The sequence below is a fragment of the Manduca sexta genome, unplaced genomic scaffold (genome assembly GCF_014839805.1).
Source record: "Manduca sexta isolate Smith_Timp_Sample1 unplaced genomic scaffold, JHU_Msex_v1.0 HiC_scaffold_241, whole genome shotgun sequence".
Lineage (NCBI taxonomy): Eukaryota > Metazoa > Arthropoda > Insecta > Lepidoptera > Sphingidae > Manduca > Manduca sexta.
The window spans coordinates 2,697-19,434 of NW_023593371.1; the positions used below are offsets into that span (position 1 = coordinate 2,697).

Below are 16,738 nucleotides of genomic sequence, written 5' to 3' on the forward strand. Positions count from 1 at the left end.
TTCGACCATCGACAGAGTCCCTTACACTATGTAAACTCTACATCGGCATACCGACCAATACCGGCGATGCCTTTTTTGGTACATATGAGACAGTTCCAGAATATGCTGGGAAGACTGAATTGCCACATATACACTCGCGCCTCTTATTCCCGAAGGGTCAGGCAGGGTCATAACAGGTGCACCCACTTTTCGCCGTATGTATTGCGTTCAATGATATAACCTATTATACGCCCCCTAGGGCGAGCCTATCGCCATATTGCGCACAAATTCCAATACTGAGTAAAAAGATCTAATATTAATTTTCCCAACCCGGGGATCGAACTTGAGGCACTGCATATTATGCAATATATTATGTCAGTTTTTATATCGCTACTCAATAAGTACGGTAATGTTTTCCACAATGTCATTTTGTACATTAAATGAATCTATCTCGATCATTTTTATTCTCGGTATAATGTTTGAGGCTCCTATTAATAACAAGTTAGAGCATTCAAAGCAATTTTGAATATTTCTTGCGTAGAATAATAGAAAGGTTTTGATACTATTTTATGCTGTAACCGAACTTATGAATAATGGATACCATTTTAATTATGATATTATAAGTGAATTTTGAGAGCGTGCTTTGATTTAATTACATACGTAACAGTTCAGTCAAAGCTATGTTATTTTGACTTTTTAATATTTGATTAGTCTAGTCAATGTGTAGTTATAGTGTACACTAATTTTGTATCAAGCAACAATGTTTCTTTATCTTCAAAGGAAAAGGTCGAATCTCATTTAGATTTTCCCTAGAGCATTTACTTTGTGATCGGGTCTAGGTATTTTTATACACAAGTGCTCATTTTCTTCAAAGGTCAGCAACGCACTTACGATGGAAATACACGTATTGACCAACACTCTGATGCATTTTAACTAATAGTAATACTAGTGCATAAGTAACAATTTACTATGCCGCAACGGTAAAACTACTGAACAAATATTTATGAAATTATGGCACAGAGTAAGCATAAACTCCAAAAAAAGACATAAAATACTTTTTTATACTTGTCACACAAATTCTTATAGGCAAAGCCGCAAACAAGTATATGATATTATAATTTCAGATTAGTAACGATAATTTTCACCTTATTACTATGGCACACTCAAGTTTCCCATAGCGTTATAGGAGTGACAAAAACCTCTATCCCCGATTCCTACGAGGTGCCTATTGTCATGGTAATCAGCTGAAACAGGGTTAAGAGCCTTCTCAAGTGCCTGAGTGCTAATCAATTTTATGCCGGCTGACCTTGATTTTGTCGATATTAGATTCCGTATTTTGTTCACTATGGTTTATGGTAATGTCAGCTCATTTCGTAGTTGATGGCTATCCTTCTTCTAGGATATTTAGGCTGACTTGCACAACACTAAATATGGTTAACGTAAAAAATATTTTAATCATAGTGTTTTTGTCAATTCTTTGATGACGGTGACAGCACGAGGTTTCAAATGTGTTTTACGCTACATTTATTTCTTATTATTATCCAGCCGTAGACTATAAAATATAGGTGCCTTCCTATACACGTTTCCTCCTCGTGTACGCCCCGTTCTATGACAGTAGACTGTTGGAACTGACCTACAACTATTTCATAATTAAATTGGCTTTGTTTCTAGGTTTTGCCTAAATCGTCGGTTGTGTTAAAACCTGTTTGCAGGTTAAAAGTAGCCTACAACACCCAGGGATCATCTGACTTCCTATTAAAAAACCGAATGGCACAAATTGTTTCACACTATATTTCTTAATCATTAATTTATTTTTCTTTGCCCTTGGGAGACCACAGACTCATCTCACAGGACAAAATATTGGTGACCCTAAACCTTACGGTGTACACCTCAAATATACACTAATAAGGAGAAATCTAAAATATTTGAGAACAGAGACCCTGACCACACGAGTGGTATTGACAGAATATAATCACCAACGCGTTCGCAATAACTGGGAGTAATAACTAACACGAAACGGACCTTTATAACTCATTCGTGATTCATTCAATAGTTAATGAACTAGTTAAGTCCCACGTCCCAAGAGAGCTTATTAGAAATAGTACAACGCTACAAATTCCTCGTCTATTAGAAAATTTTATCAGCAGTACAGAATATACAGCATGAATAGGTTATGTCCGCTCTGTATATATCAGGAATACTGTCCCTCTGCTGGGCACTGGGCGGCGGCACAAACGTTTTTCGCATGTTGCAGAAATTATTTTGTTTAGATTATCGACGCTTGAAAGGCTTCATGCTACACTAGTTTGATACGTAATTAAAATTAGCACGTTATTTATGTTTTTTCAACCTCGTTAAAATTATTCCAAAAATAAATGTCGCTTTATTAGTCTATTAGCCTTTAACCGTCGATATAATGACATAAACCTACCTGGAGGATCAAATCTCGGGCAAATGTGTAAGAAAGGGTGGGACAAAGCGTCGCCAACATGGGACCCGAATCCGAGCTTTCTCGGTCCACAAACCCTGTACTATGTATGCTACTAGGCCAATGAAGGTACATATATATTAATAAACAGAGAGATATTATTTACTAAGCTATAAATATAACTTTGTCGGTCATTATTGTTTCTTGGAAAATATTTTTCACGATAATAAGATAGACAACCTACAGTTACGGAAGCCACGTGTCACTCTATTTGTGAATATTCTTTTAGAATTATAATATTAGAATTATATGAGTAACTATTAAACGGTAATGAAGTATGATTATGTCATTCATATAATAATTTAACTTTAGATTAACGTATATGTTGCTTGCGCAGTACGACAGTGCTCTGAGCTCTAGGGTCCAAATTCCGGTCGGCAAATGATATTTTTCTGCTCCTTGCCTGAAGTTGCTCGGCTCGCCCTTTATCACCTCATGCGATGGAAGACACTCAGTGAAAAGTGGGTGATTGCACCTCAGGTTGTGCCTTCGGGATAAAGGCGCGTTGTGTTTGTGCGTGTGCGTCTCTGCCTATGTGTGTGTGTCTATTTAATATTTAAAAGAAAGCATACGATGTAGTATTATTATAGTTCAATGGGCTAGTCTGGTTAGCTCTCAAATGAAAGCTGTAAAATGTATACTCAGCGAAAAGTAATCTATGGTAATCCAGGATTAAGTCTCATTTTATTTGGTCTCACTTTCAGATAAATTTAGGGATTTGTGTTAACTTCAGAACGTAAACGTCTAACAGCGTTACTTATTTTAACCGATTTAAAAAATAGAGTTTCTCAATTCAGCCTTTTCTTGAGCCATTCCTAATCCGAACCCTGTATTTTCTAGTACAATGCCTCCAGAAATGGCAGTGTCGATGCGCCGGACGAAGATGAAGGCGGAGGAGGTGGCGCTCATCGCCGGCGAGATCACTAAGCCCTCGTGGGAGTCGAGGAACGAGGGCATCCACGAGAGAGTCAGCTTCGAGGACACCATCTGGGGCTTCGACCTCGCCGGCGGCTCATATTACAAAACTCCGTTAAGAGTTACATTTGTAAGGACGATATGATTTAGTATAAATACTTTAGTACAACGAATTTTCAATCCTTTTTATTACTCGATAAAGACCGTCCGCGAGTTTTGTTCCTAGTTATCTAAATCCATTCAAAGGTTGTTTAGAAGAAATCGTCGATTGCAACAAGACTACCAATTTTACTTTCTGTTTGTTCATAATCTCTATTATATATTTAGATGTAGAATAGATAGTTTAAATACATAAATAAATATAAAACAGAATTTTATAAGTTCTTGCAGTGAGGTTAATCACCGTAATTACAGATATATAAACGATTTAAAGACTTTTCTTGATATTTGAAAATATTTTGACTTGCATTTACAGATTTTGAAAAAATATTACATTAGCGAAGCAGAAATTTAAACAATACTTATTATATACAGCTTTCGATAAGGATCAATCACTCCATTTGGGCTAAATGATATAAAGCAGAAAAATTGTATTATAAGACATGATTAAAATTTCCTCTTAACGAATAATTAACCGTCCCTAGAAAAGTCATAACCAGTCACTGTTTTACTCTACTTTCCTGATCACGCAACTCATTTAACAACGCCTAATATCTGACAGGTGAAGCCCGGCAGCAGGGCGGAGAGGGCTGGCATAAGGCCTGGGGACAGACTGCTGCGCATCAACGGCGTAGACACCTCCACCCTCACCATCCAGGAGGCGCACGATATCATCGTCAAGGCCGGCCTGTATCTCCATCTTAACGTTACTTCGTGAGTACATGTATACATATTATTCAGTTAGCAATAAGCCTGTTCTTTTATATACTATCCCACTTCTGGACACTGTATTATGTTAGGAGACTCTGACCCCCAAATTCATAGACGTTTTTTATCTAAGGACGGAGCACAGCTGTGATAACAAGTCTGTTTTTCAGTGCTGACGACATGGCAGCCTTCGCAGTGCGTAGACATAGGGCCGTTGTGACTGGCTAATATTTTTGTATCTTAATATTCGCCAATCACAACGGCCCTATGTCTGTTAAGAAATTGACTTGTTATCGCAGCACTACTCTGTCCTTAGATAAAAAACGAACATGAATGAGGAGATAAGTCTAAATACCCAGTCGCCAGATTTATAACTGAGGAAGCTTATTCAAATTTCTTTCTTTCCAGACCTGACGACAGAAGTGATGCCTACTACTGCTACGAAGATCCTATTGTAAGTATTTTATTTTATCCTGTCATTGAAGTGACTGGATTCATTTTTTATATAAATGAATGAAGAAACGAGCAAACGAATCGCCTAGTGGTAACCATCTCGACGACGTTAATGGAACAGTAGCAATAACACCCGAATTAACGTAGAGGAAGCCGCGTGTAAACACATGTATAAAATCTACTCAATGCCCTCCCACAAGCGAGTGTAATTACATTATTTTTCATAATAAAACCTTACAAACGCCACAGCAAATACACGAGTAAACCCACCTCGATACCAAAGGATATTCTTAGAAACACACAGCGGTGTTTGCGTTCCTTTATCAAATGTCACATTTTATTTCCAACTGAATACACTTCATTTGTAAGCTTTCAAGGAACTTCATATATTTTACTTGTTTGAAAATTATTTTTATTGTTAACTATCGGTGTATAATACAATTAAATATGAAAACTACTACTACGCAGGTGTATATCGTACTATGTACGATATACACCTGCGCTGGTGACTTATCAGATCTATACTAGCCAGAAAGATATGACCGCAGTTTTGTCAGCGGATTTCTGAATTTGTGTATGGTGGGGGTAAAACGTTGTGATCGGAATTATAATAATAATAATATCAGCCCTGTATTATATACTTGCCCACTGCTGAGCACGGGCCTCCTCTACTACTGAGAGGGATTAGGCCTTAGTCCACCACGCTGGCCTAGTGCGGATTGGTAGACTTCACACACCTTCGAAATTCGCATAGAGAACTTCTCAGATGTGGAGGTTTCCTCACGATGTTTTCCTTCACCGTTAAAGCGAACGATAAATTCACAAAGAATACACACATGATTTTTTAGAAAAGTCAGAGGTGTGTGCCCTTGGGATTTGAACCCGCGGACATTCGTCTCGCAGTCCGTTCCACACCCAACTAGGCTATCGCCGCTTTTTAAATTATAATGCTCAGTAATTAATATCTCTAATGGCCATAATACAAGATCCTAATCTTTGCACACGGTTTCATAGTTAAAGTAATGCGGTACAACCCATACTCTCATACAAAATATTTCACAATTAACTCGACCTAAAACTTAGACTATAGATAAACAAACCGAATTAAGTCCAAGAGTTTCATAAAACAAAGATCAAATGTAAATTGCAAACTGAGTTAAATCTGCATAGGAGTGAAGTTGGTAATGAAATATACAAGATCAACACTGACCCGAAGCCAGTGAAGTTAGCCGTGCATGCAACGACGGTAATTGATTACAAACCCCGACAAGAGGAATACTATCTTTAACAACTTGGTTAGCCAGTCGTGATTTGTTTAGGTTAACCTTTGAAACGTTTTGGATGTTTAGGCAGATGATGGATATATTATGAGCTACTTTTTAATTCCGAGGGAAATACCTTTTAAACGGTCGGAGCGGCAAAAAAAATATTGTGTAATTATAAAAAAATAACCAATATAATAATAAGGCACTCACTTTACATTCAGGCGGGCTCTCACCTATGACATACTTACCACCGTAGGTATCTCATATGTGGGAGTCCGCGTGGGTAGGTACCATAGTGGGTAGGTAGCAGAGTGTAGTTATAGTTGTGTTCCGGTTTGATGTACATTGTAGCCAGTGTAACTACTGGACATAATGAGACTAAACATCTCATGTCTCAGGATGGCGAGCGCAAAGGAATAACAAACAACAATACTTTTTAATTCAAGGAGTTCGATGGTGTTTCTACTATTTATGGGCGGTAGTATCGTTTACCATGGGGTCAACGGCAAGCTTTTCTCGTCATTTAAAGCAATAAACAAAGTAAATTTTTGTATAGATACATTTTTATACATTATAATTTATTATGCAAAGCGAACTTTTCAATAAAAACCACAGAAAAAGCCACAAAAAATATAGCAATTTTAATTTCATACACTAGTATGAAAAAACATACGTTACCAACGTCTGTCTCTCTTTCTGGGTTTGTAACATTTATTTATGAGGAAATTCATAAAATGCTATTATATTTAGGGTAAAGTACTTAAATATTCAGTAAGATTCACGAAAAAGGTCGACTCAGAATAATACGTCTCAAATTTTCTAAGAAGTCAAACTCAGACGCAAACTATCTTTGCTAAAATGATGAGTTATCGTTTTCTAAACTAGGCAAATAAGAATTCAAGAATACCCGTTTGATTTAGAATTCAGATTTTCTGTATTCTGAGCGGATCTTAGTATTTGTAGAATACGCCAAACAACGAACATGTACGATCTAAAGGCTAATAAGATAATTGAGCTATATAGTCTTCTAGATGGTTTAACATTCAGAGGAACAGATCAAGTGCAAATAGTCTGCATGAATGGATCTGCTTATCTGGGGTGGTATCAAACACATTGAACAGTATAATTAGATATAGACCGGGCGTCAGGGCCAAGTTTGTGCTCCAAAAGCTATTACTAATCGATAATAAGTAAGGGTCTTACGTGAAACGTCCGTGTGATAAGAATTAAGATGTCATAGCGTTCTTAGATATTAATACAAAAATAACAAATACTAATATGCGCATTAAAAGTGTAAATTACAATATGGAAAAAATAATAGCTGCTAGTTAATAGTAGTTTACATTGGTGTTTTGTTAATTAACGGTAGATTGAATTATCATCGCAAAATTTTTGTATGACAATGTTTTCAATGTACACTGGATATAATTTGAACTCTTTGGGTGTTGCCAACGTTCTAAGAGACAGGCGTATTAGGTTCGTTGTAAATGTGGAAGATAACGGTAGCGGTAACCAATAACTCTGTTAATAATAGACAATTTGACATTCGATTTTATCTTATTTGCAATATTCACTGTTCGTTGGAGTCATTAATTAAGAAACAGCAGTGTAATCAATCAAATGCGAGCACGTTTTGATAGATTTATTGATTTAGTAAGCAATTAGGCGGTTTTGTGAGCGACTAGCAACCCGCTATCTTGCATATTTATATAATAATGAGATGAAAGGAGGGCCAAAAAGTCGCGTCGCCTTCCCAATTTGAATTTACCTTGGTTATGTTTGTAAGTATTGTAGTCATCATCATAGTTTCAAAACCTATTTGCCTACCCTATTATATAAATTATTTATAGATTTAGGTTCAATATACCCAAATCCTATCAGTTCTGGTGAATGCAGTATTTATAGTCGTAATTCTTGGTACAAAGTCACTTAGACTTATAAAAATTTACCTCGTGTACCTTCTTACTATTCTTAGAATTCCAAGACGTCAATACGCAAAAAAATACAGTCTCATGATGGGTCTGAAGGATTTCGGTAAATGATCTATTTCAAGCCTTTTCGGTAAAAGCCCATTTTAGAAGCGCTCCAGGAATCTTAATTTGAAATTAAGTATTACACTATTTATTTCGAGCGCAATATTTTTTACAATGATTTATGGCGTGGCGACTGCCTAAAATACAAATTGGTTGATCTGTTCATACACGGTGGCGCAGTGTCCGGTCAGTGTCAGGACCGTCGTCTGCCAGGAATGACAAGTTTACTGCATAATAGTGCAAGCATAACCTGTCTCATTTGTTTTAAGTCAATTGTCAAACTAAGAAGGCCTATGAAAAGGTAGAATCCATCTGGGTATCCAAAATCAATTTATCTTATCGTTGTACAGCTTTGAAGAATATTATAACTAATATTATCACTGGGAATATGTGACATAACACTCATAATATGGTGAAGAAGTTTTAGTCACAGCGAAAATGTGTTCTGAAGCGCCATTTTGGCGATATCAATAATCTTATTTCAAGATAACTGAAATAAAAATCTTCAATTGTCTGTGAAGTATAACTTCCTTACGAAGATATATTTTTGCCGTTCTTTCACTGCACGGCCGCGCGCGACGAGACGTTTCGCGAAAGGCTGGATTTGAAACGGTTTAATGTTTTTGTATATAACATTTAAATGGAAGCACGTACTGCCGCAGTGCTACTTGGCACCGACTGCAGACGCCACGCTTATATTTTCTAAGTTTCTTTAAAAGAGTTCCAGTAATACTCTCTTAATTCCTGCACTATACTTGGCGCGCCTGCTTGAAATGTAGTTTTTAAAGTATTCTACTTATAAGCGTAAGCCCCGTCTTTATCACCGCGGAGGTAGAACGATGGGTAATATAAATATGATGTTAGAATTTATATTCAGTTTTCTTCTTTTACTTTTTTTATGGACTTTCACCGTTTGTCTAATAGCTTTAGTTTTAATGTTATGCATTAGTACTAAATTATACTTTTATATGTATAAGACAATAAATAAATGAATACAACTATATAACACATACAGTTCGCCGAGCTGTATATTATTAGGTCAGAATTTTATGTTTGTTCATATTTTTACATCGCCTCTCGACAGCAGAATAGTTGAAGGCGGTTCTTTATGACTCGTATTTAACAGTGTTAAGTTATTGCCGTTTTATATCCACGCAAGGCGTAAACTCCACTCTGTAAGGCTGAATGATTAACTGGTAGTCTCGTTACATTGTTTCTAAGAGTAGTGTAAGGGCGAGTAGCAATGTTATGTACAAAGAAAAAAACTTATCCAAGAAAGACATAAAGAAGCAATCTTCAAAAAACCTGTGGGTGGCGATAGCTCGACTAAGTCCATAGATTAGCGGACTCGAGATTAGCTAATAGAATTGGAAGAAATTTGAGAAAAGGGGGAAGAGATATATTTAAGTCTCCAAATATATTATTACTGGAATCACTGTAGCTTCAAACATAATTGAAAGAGGAACTGACGGGTTTTTCTTTACTTATGTAGTGGTTCCTCTCTAGTCAGATAGAAAATATATCCATCAGTATAACCTGAAATCGAATTAGGCATAAAAACGGTTCAGTTGTAAATTATGACGATCCACCGAGTATGGTCGGGAAGCTGATTTTACGCGCCATTTGTAACGGAATAAAGTCGCTTCTATATCAGCAATAAAAGAGGGTTAGCCTTTGAACATTCAGAAGCTATATCGTCCAACTGACTGGATTTATTTGTAGGTCTTCATATAAATTTCAGGTATCTACGGATTCTAGGTTACCGAAGTAAATGAATATGTAGTTATTTTATTTAAATCATGCTTCAGCCAATAATTTTCTTTTATATCGGCAGATCGCAGAGAGAAACATTGACGCAAAGAACTTTGTTAAGTTTTAAGCATTCACTTTATTATCAAGGACATATTTCCCTTCTTTAAGCTGTATCTCATCAATTTAATTATCAATTTCAAGGTGGTAATCACATACCAGGTGCTTTATATGTTATTTATCTGTGTTACATTATTACAATGCGTTATAATATGTGAGCACCAGAGTTACAGTTTAACATTCTCTGTAACGCGATGAAAACGTAAATTATTATGATTTCCTCTTGAAAATACGCACTTGGCATTTCCTACCGCAGTTAGACAGGGATATATATATAACAACAGCACCTCACTCACTCATAAGCATGGTAGATATGTGTACAAGACTTGAAATGTCGCTTGTTATTTATATTTCTAAGCACCGCCAACGTTCATTAGCCTGTGAAATGCCAGGATTTGCAAACATGTTTGAGACAAAATAAAAAGACGGCAAAATATATTTTAACACACTTTCATATTAGGGATCAGCCGATACATTCCGTAAAGAGACATTATCCAATTGAGAGATGAGTTCTCTTATCCAGTAAGGTTATATGATTGGATCTTGTCAGTATATGAGCGCTTTGTCTTAACACACCAAAGCTACTCTCAAAATACACTTTATATCAGATGAAACTACAATATAACACATCCGCGGATAACACCTGTGTCATCCGCGGATTTTGTGTATTGCATAATTAAATAACTCGAGAAGTTCTGAGCTGAATTAGTGACTAGTTATTAACGTCATGTTTTAACGAAGTTAACGCGCGCAAAGGAACCTAATGGATTTGGATTTTCGAGAATTCTCAGTTTTCTTGATAGAAATGAAAGATACATTTATAATCGCATTACGCTTAAAAGGAATTATATTTTAAGCTTTAAAGTGGTTTTAATAATTCATACTGATATTTTTATAAAGTTGAAATTTTTATACAGTTTAAGACTTAATTCGTTGGATTTGCGATGTCTGTCCATGAATAGCATTGCTCAGAACATAATTCAAATTATAAATAACGATACAGGTCCTTTCTCATTTCGGTATTTAGCATCTTTTTAGAGGGAGTCGTATACGACCGATCAATCTAGCATTGGACAAAAAGTTTCAGTCTCAGGAAGCGACATGCTTATATTAGGTACAAATTCCAGATTCCAGGCTTATACTGAGCAGAAAAATCCAATATCAGGTCCCAATTAATTAATTTATTCGAACCAAGTAACTCAGATGCTAACAACTACGTTACTGAAGCATTCCTTAAATAATAAAACAGGTGATGTTTCTTGATCCAGATCGATGAGTATGAAGCCGAGCAGGAGCGGCTCCGGGCGGAGGAGGCGGCGCGTCGGCGGCAAGTGCACGCCAAAGTTGTGAGTGCTTGTTTACTTCGTTAGAACTAACCTAACAACTATTTCATTAAGCATTCCTAAGGGTTTTTTCACTATTTTCTTGGATGCTACTGGCTCGAGGCCAGAAGCAGTGGTATGAGAGAGGTCTATAGTCAGTAGAGGAACCTTAAAGGTTGTGAACGATAGATGCTTCATTTGGTATCGCCTTCCAAGTCTAATGTCATTGATGGTACATAAACTGTGTTCTGAAGTGCTGGATTTAATGTGGTTTTTAAATATTGTGGCTTTGATCGGATTCTTCAGCGAAGGAAGGGAGACTTTTGTTCCGCTTTAGATTTTTCTTTTGTCATTAATTAAATTACGTTTAATTGGGGACGTATCAGGTAAAAAAAAATGTTAATTAATTTCAGAGCTCATACTGGAGTCTTCAGTGGCCCTGGGTCAGTAAAAGAAGGATAATATGGAGGGAATCCAACTGTTTCATGGTGCCCAGCAAATATGAGGAAAAGCACAAGTTAGTATTTTAATTATTATGTTTTACATTATTATAACATTATCATCCCTTACTGTTCCTCAACAGAGAGCTGTAGGTACAAGTTATAACTCTTTACCCACTTGTTTTCCTACCTACACATACACCCACATATAGGCAAACATATACGTACGCATATAAACACGTACACACGTCCTTTATCCCCGAAGCGGTGGTCAAAGGCGCAACTAGTGCGATCGGGGCGGAAGTCTATATCGGGCTAAATTCCACACTCCAGGCTGATACTGGTAAGAAACCAATATCGTTTTGCCCGACCCGAGATTCGTACTCGAGACCTCAGAGCGGAATGGCACCACGCACGCAATACGCCATTGTGGCAATTATTTCCTACCTATCTTAAATAATTGTATGTTTCTATCAATATTGAATGTATTTATTACTTAGTAATAATGTTGAGGCTCTTAGTAACTAATGGCAGCCTAATAACCGTAAGATTCTGGGTTAAATTACAGTGCCAGGCAAACAAAATGATTATGAGTTATCGATTTGATAAAGTTCGATATGGTGATAAGCTTGCCCCTATCATATAAATGCGGCAAAATTCACAGGTCTCTACTAGTTGCGTCTCTGCCGATGCCTTTTAGATAAAGATGTGAACTTATAATTATATAACTAATAATAGTAATATAGGCTATTCATTTAAAAAAAATACCATTCATCTAGTTCCTTTGTAGCAAACTCATTTTATGAATGGCAGTTCTAATTTAAAATAGGAAATGAATGATTTGAAATATTTATTGATAAATTACTTTTCAATATTACATTTCTAAGAAAACGGACGGAGGAGCTCTTGAATAGAATGTCTTTTTTTTAAATAGAATGTCTTTTTTTAACAAGAACAATGTTGTAGCGCATTTATTTTAGGTCTGGTCAGGGATGCACCTATCTAGTGGTCATGGCCCGCCCTAGAATAGATGCTACGAGTACGCGACCTCGGCCCCGAGCTACTGCAGTCACTACCAACTTTCCCTTCCATGAGTGCAGTATCCACTCCTACAGGCCATACTTTCCTTTCCCATAACATCCTCTACCCACAAACCCTATTTCTTCTCCCCGGCTGATGATGGGCAGCAGCGTCATCAGCGTGAGTCCCTCCTGCGCTCGCCAACCCGCCTGCAAAGCGTGGCGAGTATTGGCAAATACCCCCCAAAGATGGCGACACACAAAATGACCAGGCCCCCAGTCCCCGGCAGCCCTGCTATTCCTGGCTCCGGTAGCGGCCACGGTAACGGCGGGGCAGGGGGTGCGAAGAATCCCCGGGTTGGACCCCGCTACCACCCTCGACGACGACTGGCCCTGGTAACACACAACATTCGCACTTTGAGGACAGACGAGAAGATTGTCGAACTGGAAGAAGAATTGAGTGGGTTTCACTGGGACATTATGGGGTTATCGGAAGTCCGAAGAATCGGGGAGGATACGATAACCCTGAAGTCCGGAAATCTGCTCTTCTACCGGGGGACGACCAACAGTCCCGAGGAGGTGTCGGATTTCTCGTCCACAGGTCTCTCATCAACAACATCGTATCCATCGAAAGTGTGTCGAGCAGGGTAGTGTACCTTATACTCAGAATATCAAAACGATATTCGTTGAAGGTCATACAGGTATACGCGCCGACCTCGACACACCCAGATGAAGAAGTAGAGGAGATGTATGAGGACATAAGTCGGGCCATACATACTTCCAAAACCTACTTCAATGTTGTTATGGGGACTTCAACGCAAAGTTAGGCATGAGAAGCGATGCAGAGTTGAAAGTGGGGAAATTTGGATATGGGCAACGGAACCTCAGGGGTCAGAGGCTGGCCGACTTTCTGGAAAAAGAGGGACTCTTTGCGATGAATTCTTTTTTCCAGAAGCCGCCGCACAGGAAATGGACCTGGCTGAGTCCTGACGGTTCTACGAGAAACGAGATAGATTTCATCTTGTCGACGAATAGACGGATGTTCAGTGATGTCTCTGTGATCAACAGGGTGAAAACCGGCAGTGATCACCGAATGGTTAGAGGCTCATTAAATATCAACGTCCAATTAGAAAGGCGTCGCTTGATAAAGTCTACGCTCCGACCTACTCGCGTCCATGTCCAAAACCCCGAAAGCTTTCAACTTGAGCTGGCAAATCGCTTTGATTGCTTAAAAGAAAACCTTGCAGTCGACGAGCTAAACAGTGGTTTGGTAGAAGCTGTCCATACGGTGGGATCTAAGTATTTTAGACCTCGCCGTAGAGATAGACCACAAAAACTCTCGATCCACACTCTTGACCTCATGGCCGAACGTCGATCAATGGCGCTGCAGTCTTCCGATGACGCCGAAGCATATCGGCGGCTCAATAGACGGATCTGGAAGTCCTTGCGACACGATGTCCGTGCTCACAATACTGTGAGCATTAAAGAGACAATTGAGCGGAACGGAGGCTCCAAAGTGTTTGCAAGAGACTTGTCTATTGGGCAAAGCCAGTTGTCTAGGCTGAAGACGGACGGCGGCCGCATGGTATCGACGAGGGCAGAGGTATTAAGGGAGATCGAGAGGTTCTACGGACAGCTTTACACCTCGGTTGCCAAACCGACTGCTAGCTCGGCTGAAGACCCGAGAGCCGAGTTGATCCGATACTTTAGCGATGATATCCCGGACATCAGCCTGTGTGAGATTGAGATGGCCCTGAAGCAACTTAAGAACAACAAGGCGCCGGGTGAGGACGGAATCACTTCAGAGCTTCTGAAAGCGGGCGGAACGCCAATACTGAAAGTCCTTCAGACGCTCTTCAATTCCGTTCTCCTCGAGGGTTCAACGCCAGAGGCATGGAGCAGGAGCGTGGTGGTACTGTTCTTCAAAAAAGGTGATAACACTTTGCTGAAGAATTACAGGCCCATCTCGCTCCTGAGCCATATCTATAAGTTGTTTTCGAGGGTCATCACAAATCGTCTCGAACACAGGTTTGATGACTTCCAGCCACCCGAACAAGCCGGTTTCCGAAAAGGCTTTAGTACTATAGACCACATTCATACGCTTCGGCAAGTCATACAAAAACCGAGGAATATAACTTGCCGCTTTGCTTAGCGTTTGTGGACTATGAGAAAGCCTTTGATTCGATCGAGACCTGGGCTGTGCTACAGTCTCTCCAGCGGTGCCACATTGACTATCGGTACATCGAAGTGTTGAGATGTATATACAATAACGCCACCATGTCGGTCCGAGTACAAGATCAGAGCACGAAGGCTATTCCACTACAGAGAGGCGTGAGACAGGGAGATGTTATATCTCCGAAACTGTTCACTGCCGCGCTGGAAAACGCCTTCAAACTCTTTCAGTGGAAAGGATTCGGCATCAACATCAACGGCGAGTATATCACTCACCTTCGATTTGCCGACGATATTGTAGTCTTGGCAGAATCGCTGGAAGACCTTAGCACTATGCTTGAAGACCTTAATCAAGTCTCCCAACAGGTGGGTCTTAAAATGAACATGGACAAAACGAAGATCATGTCGAATGTCCATGTAGCCCACCCCCATCGAAGTTGGGGCTCGACTCTCGAAGTTGTAGACGAATATGTCTATTTAGGACAAGTGGTCCGGCTAGGCAGGTCCAACTTCGAGAGAGAGGTCAATCGTCGAATCCAACTCGGTTGGGCAGCGTTCGGGAAACTTCGCAACGTCTTCTCATCCAAAATACCTCAGTGCCTTAAATCGAAAGTCTTCGATAGTTGTGTGTTACCAGTAATAACATACGGCACCGAGACGTGGCCTCTCACTGTGGGCCTCATTAGGAGGCTCAAGGTCACTCAACGAGCTATGGAGAGGGCTATGCTCGGTATTTCCCTACGAGATCGAATCAGAAATGAGGAGATCCGTAGGAGAACAAAGGTTACCGACATAGCCCATAGGATTAGCAAGTTGAAGTGGCAGTGGGCCGGACACATAGCTCGAAGAACCGATGACCGTTGGGGTCGAAAGGTTCTAGAGTGGAGGCCACGTACAGGCAAACGAAAGGTCGGACGCCCGCCTACAAGGTGGACGGACGACCTGGCTAGGGTCGCAGGAAGTCGCTGGATGCAGGCCGCTTCCAACAGGTCGACGTGGAGATCCTTGGGGAGGCCTATGTTCAGCAGTGGACTTCCTGTGGCTGATATGATGATGATGATGATTTATTTTAGACGTTTCTTTTACTTGTATTTGGTTGTACTGATAATGATATTATTAGCTCTGCTCAGTATGTACCCCAATGTCTATTTCTTCCGCCAAGCACTATGCAGTCACTGTTGTGTTCCGGTTTTAAGGGCATTGTAGCCAGTGTAACTACTGGACATAATAAGACTTAATAGCTCATGTCTGAGGATGGCGAGCGCAGTGGAATACCAAAAATACTTTGTATTCAAGATGTTGGATGGTGTTTCTACAAAATAAAATTATTAAAACTTACATGACTTAATAATGACTTCGTTATTATATTTCAGGGACAAATTCTTATCCCGCGAAGCAACAAGAAGAGAAGACGACATCGTACTAGATCGCGTGAAGAAACCCTCAGACCGAGCTACGCCTCCGAAATTTGTCAGAAGTAAATCGTATGAGTGCACAATTGAGGATAATGCACTTGAAGAAATGGATGACGAATCTAAAATAAATGGTCAAGAAAATGGAAACGAAGAGAAATCATTGCAAAACGGTGAAGTTAATGACATCGATGATAGCGATATTGAAGAAAACTCTGTGATAGAGAATTATGAAGTAGACCACATTGACAATGAAGTTGACGATAATAATAATGTTGTGGAAACAAAAGAGAAAGATCCTACTGATTCCGAAGTAAATATAGAAGAAATTAACGAAGAAGAAGAAAACGTGGAACAAGACGCAGAAAATAAAACAGAAATACAAAATGTTGAAAATATTGAAGAATCAAATGATATTAAAGAAAATGGCGATATTGTCAATGTACATGGAAATGACGAGATTTTAGAAGAAATCCTGAAAGCGGATAATGATGTAACGATTTC

At 39.1% G+C, this 16,738-nt stretch overlaps 1 protein-coding gene across 1 annotated transcript; it reads left to right on the forward strand.

Moving 5' to 3' along the window:
• Window positions 1-3,311: 3,311 nt before the first annotated feature.
• On the forward strand, window positions 3,312-16,727 carry LOC115447071 (the record flags this gene model as incomplete). Its single annotated transcript, XM_037445992.1, has 6 exons — window positions 3,312-3,512; window positions 4,104-4,255; window positions 4,658-4,703; window positions 11,138-11,215; window positions 11,605-11,708; window positions 16,196-16,727. Coding segments are annotated over exons 1-6 (1,113 nt in total), but the record flags the coding sequence as incomplete, so codon positions are not given.
• Window positions 16,728-16,738: the final 11 nt, after the last annotated feature.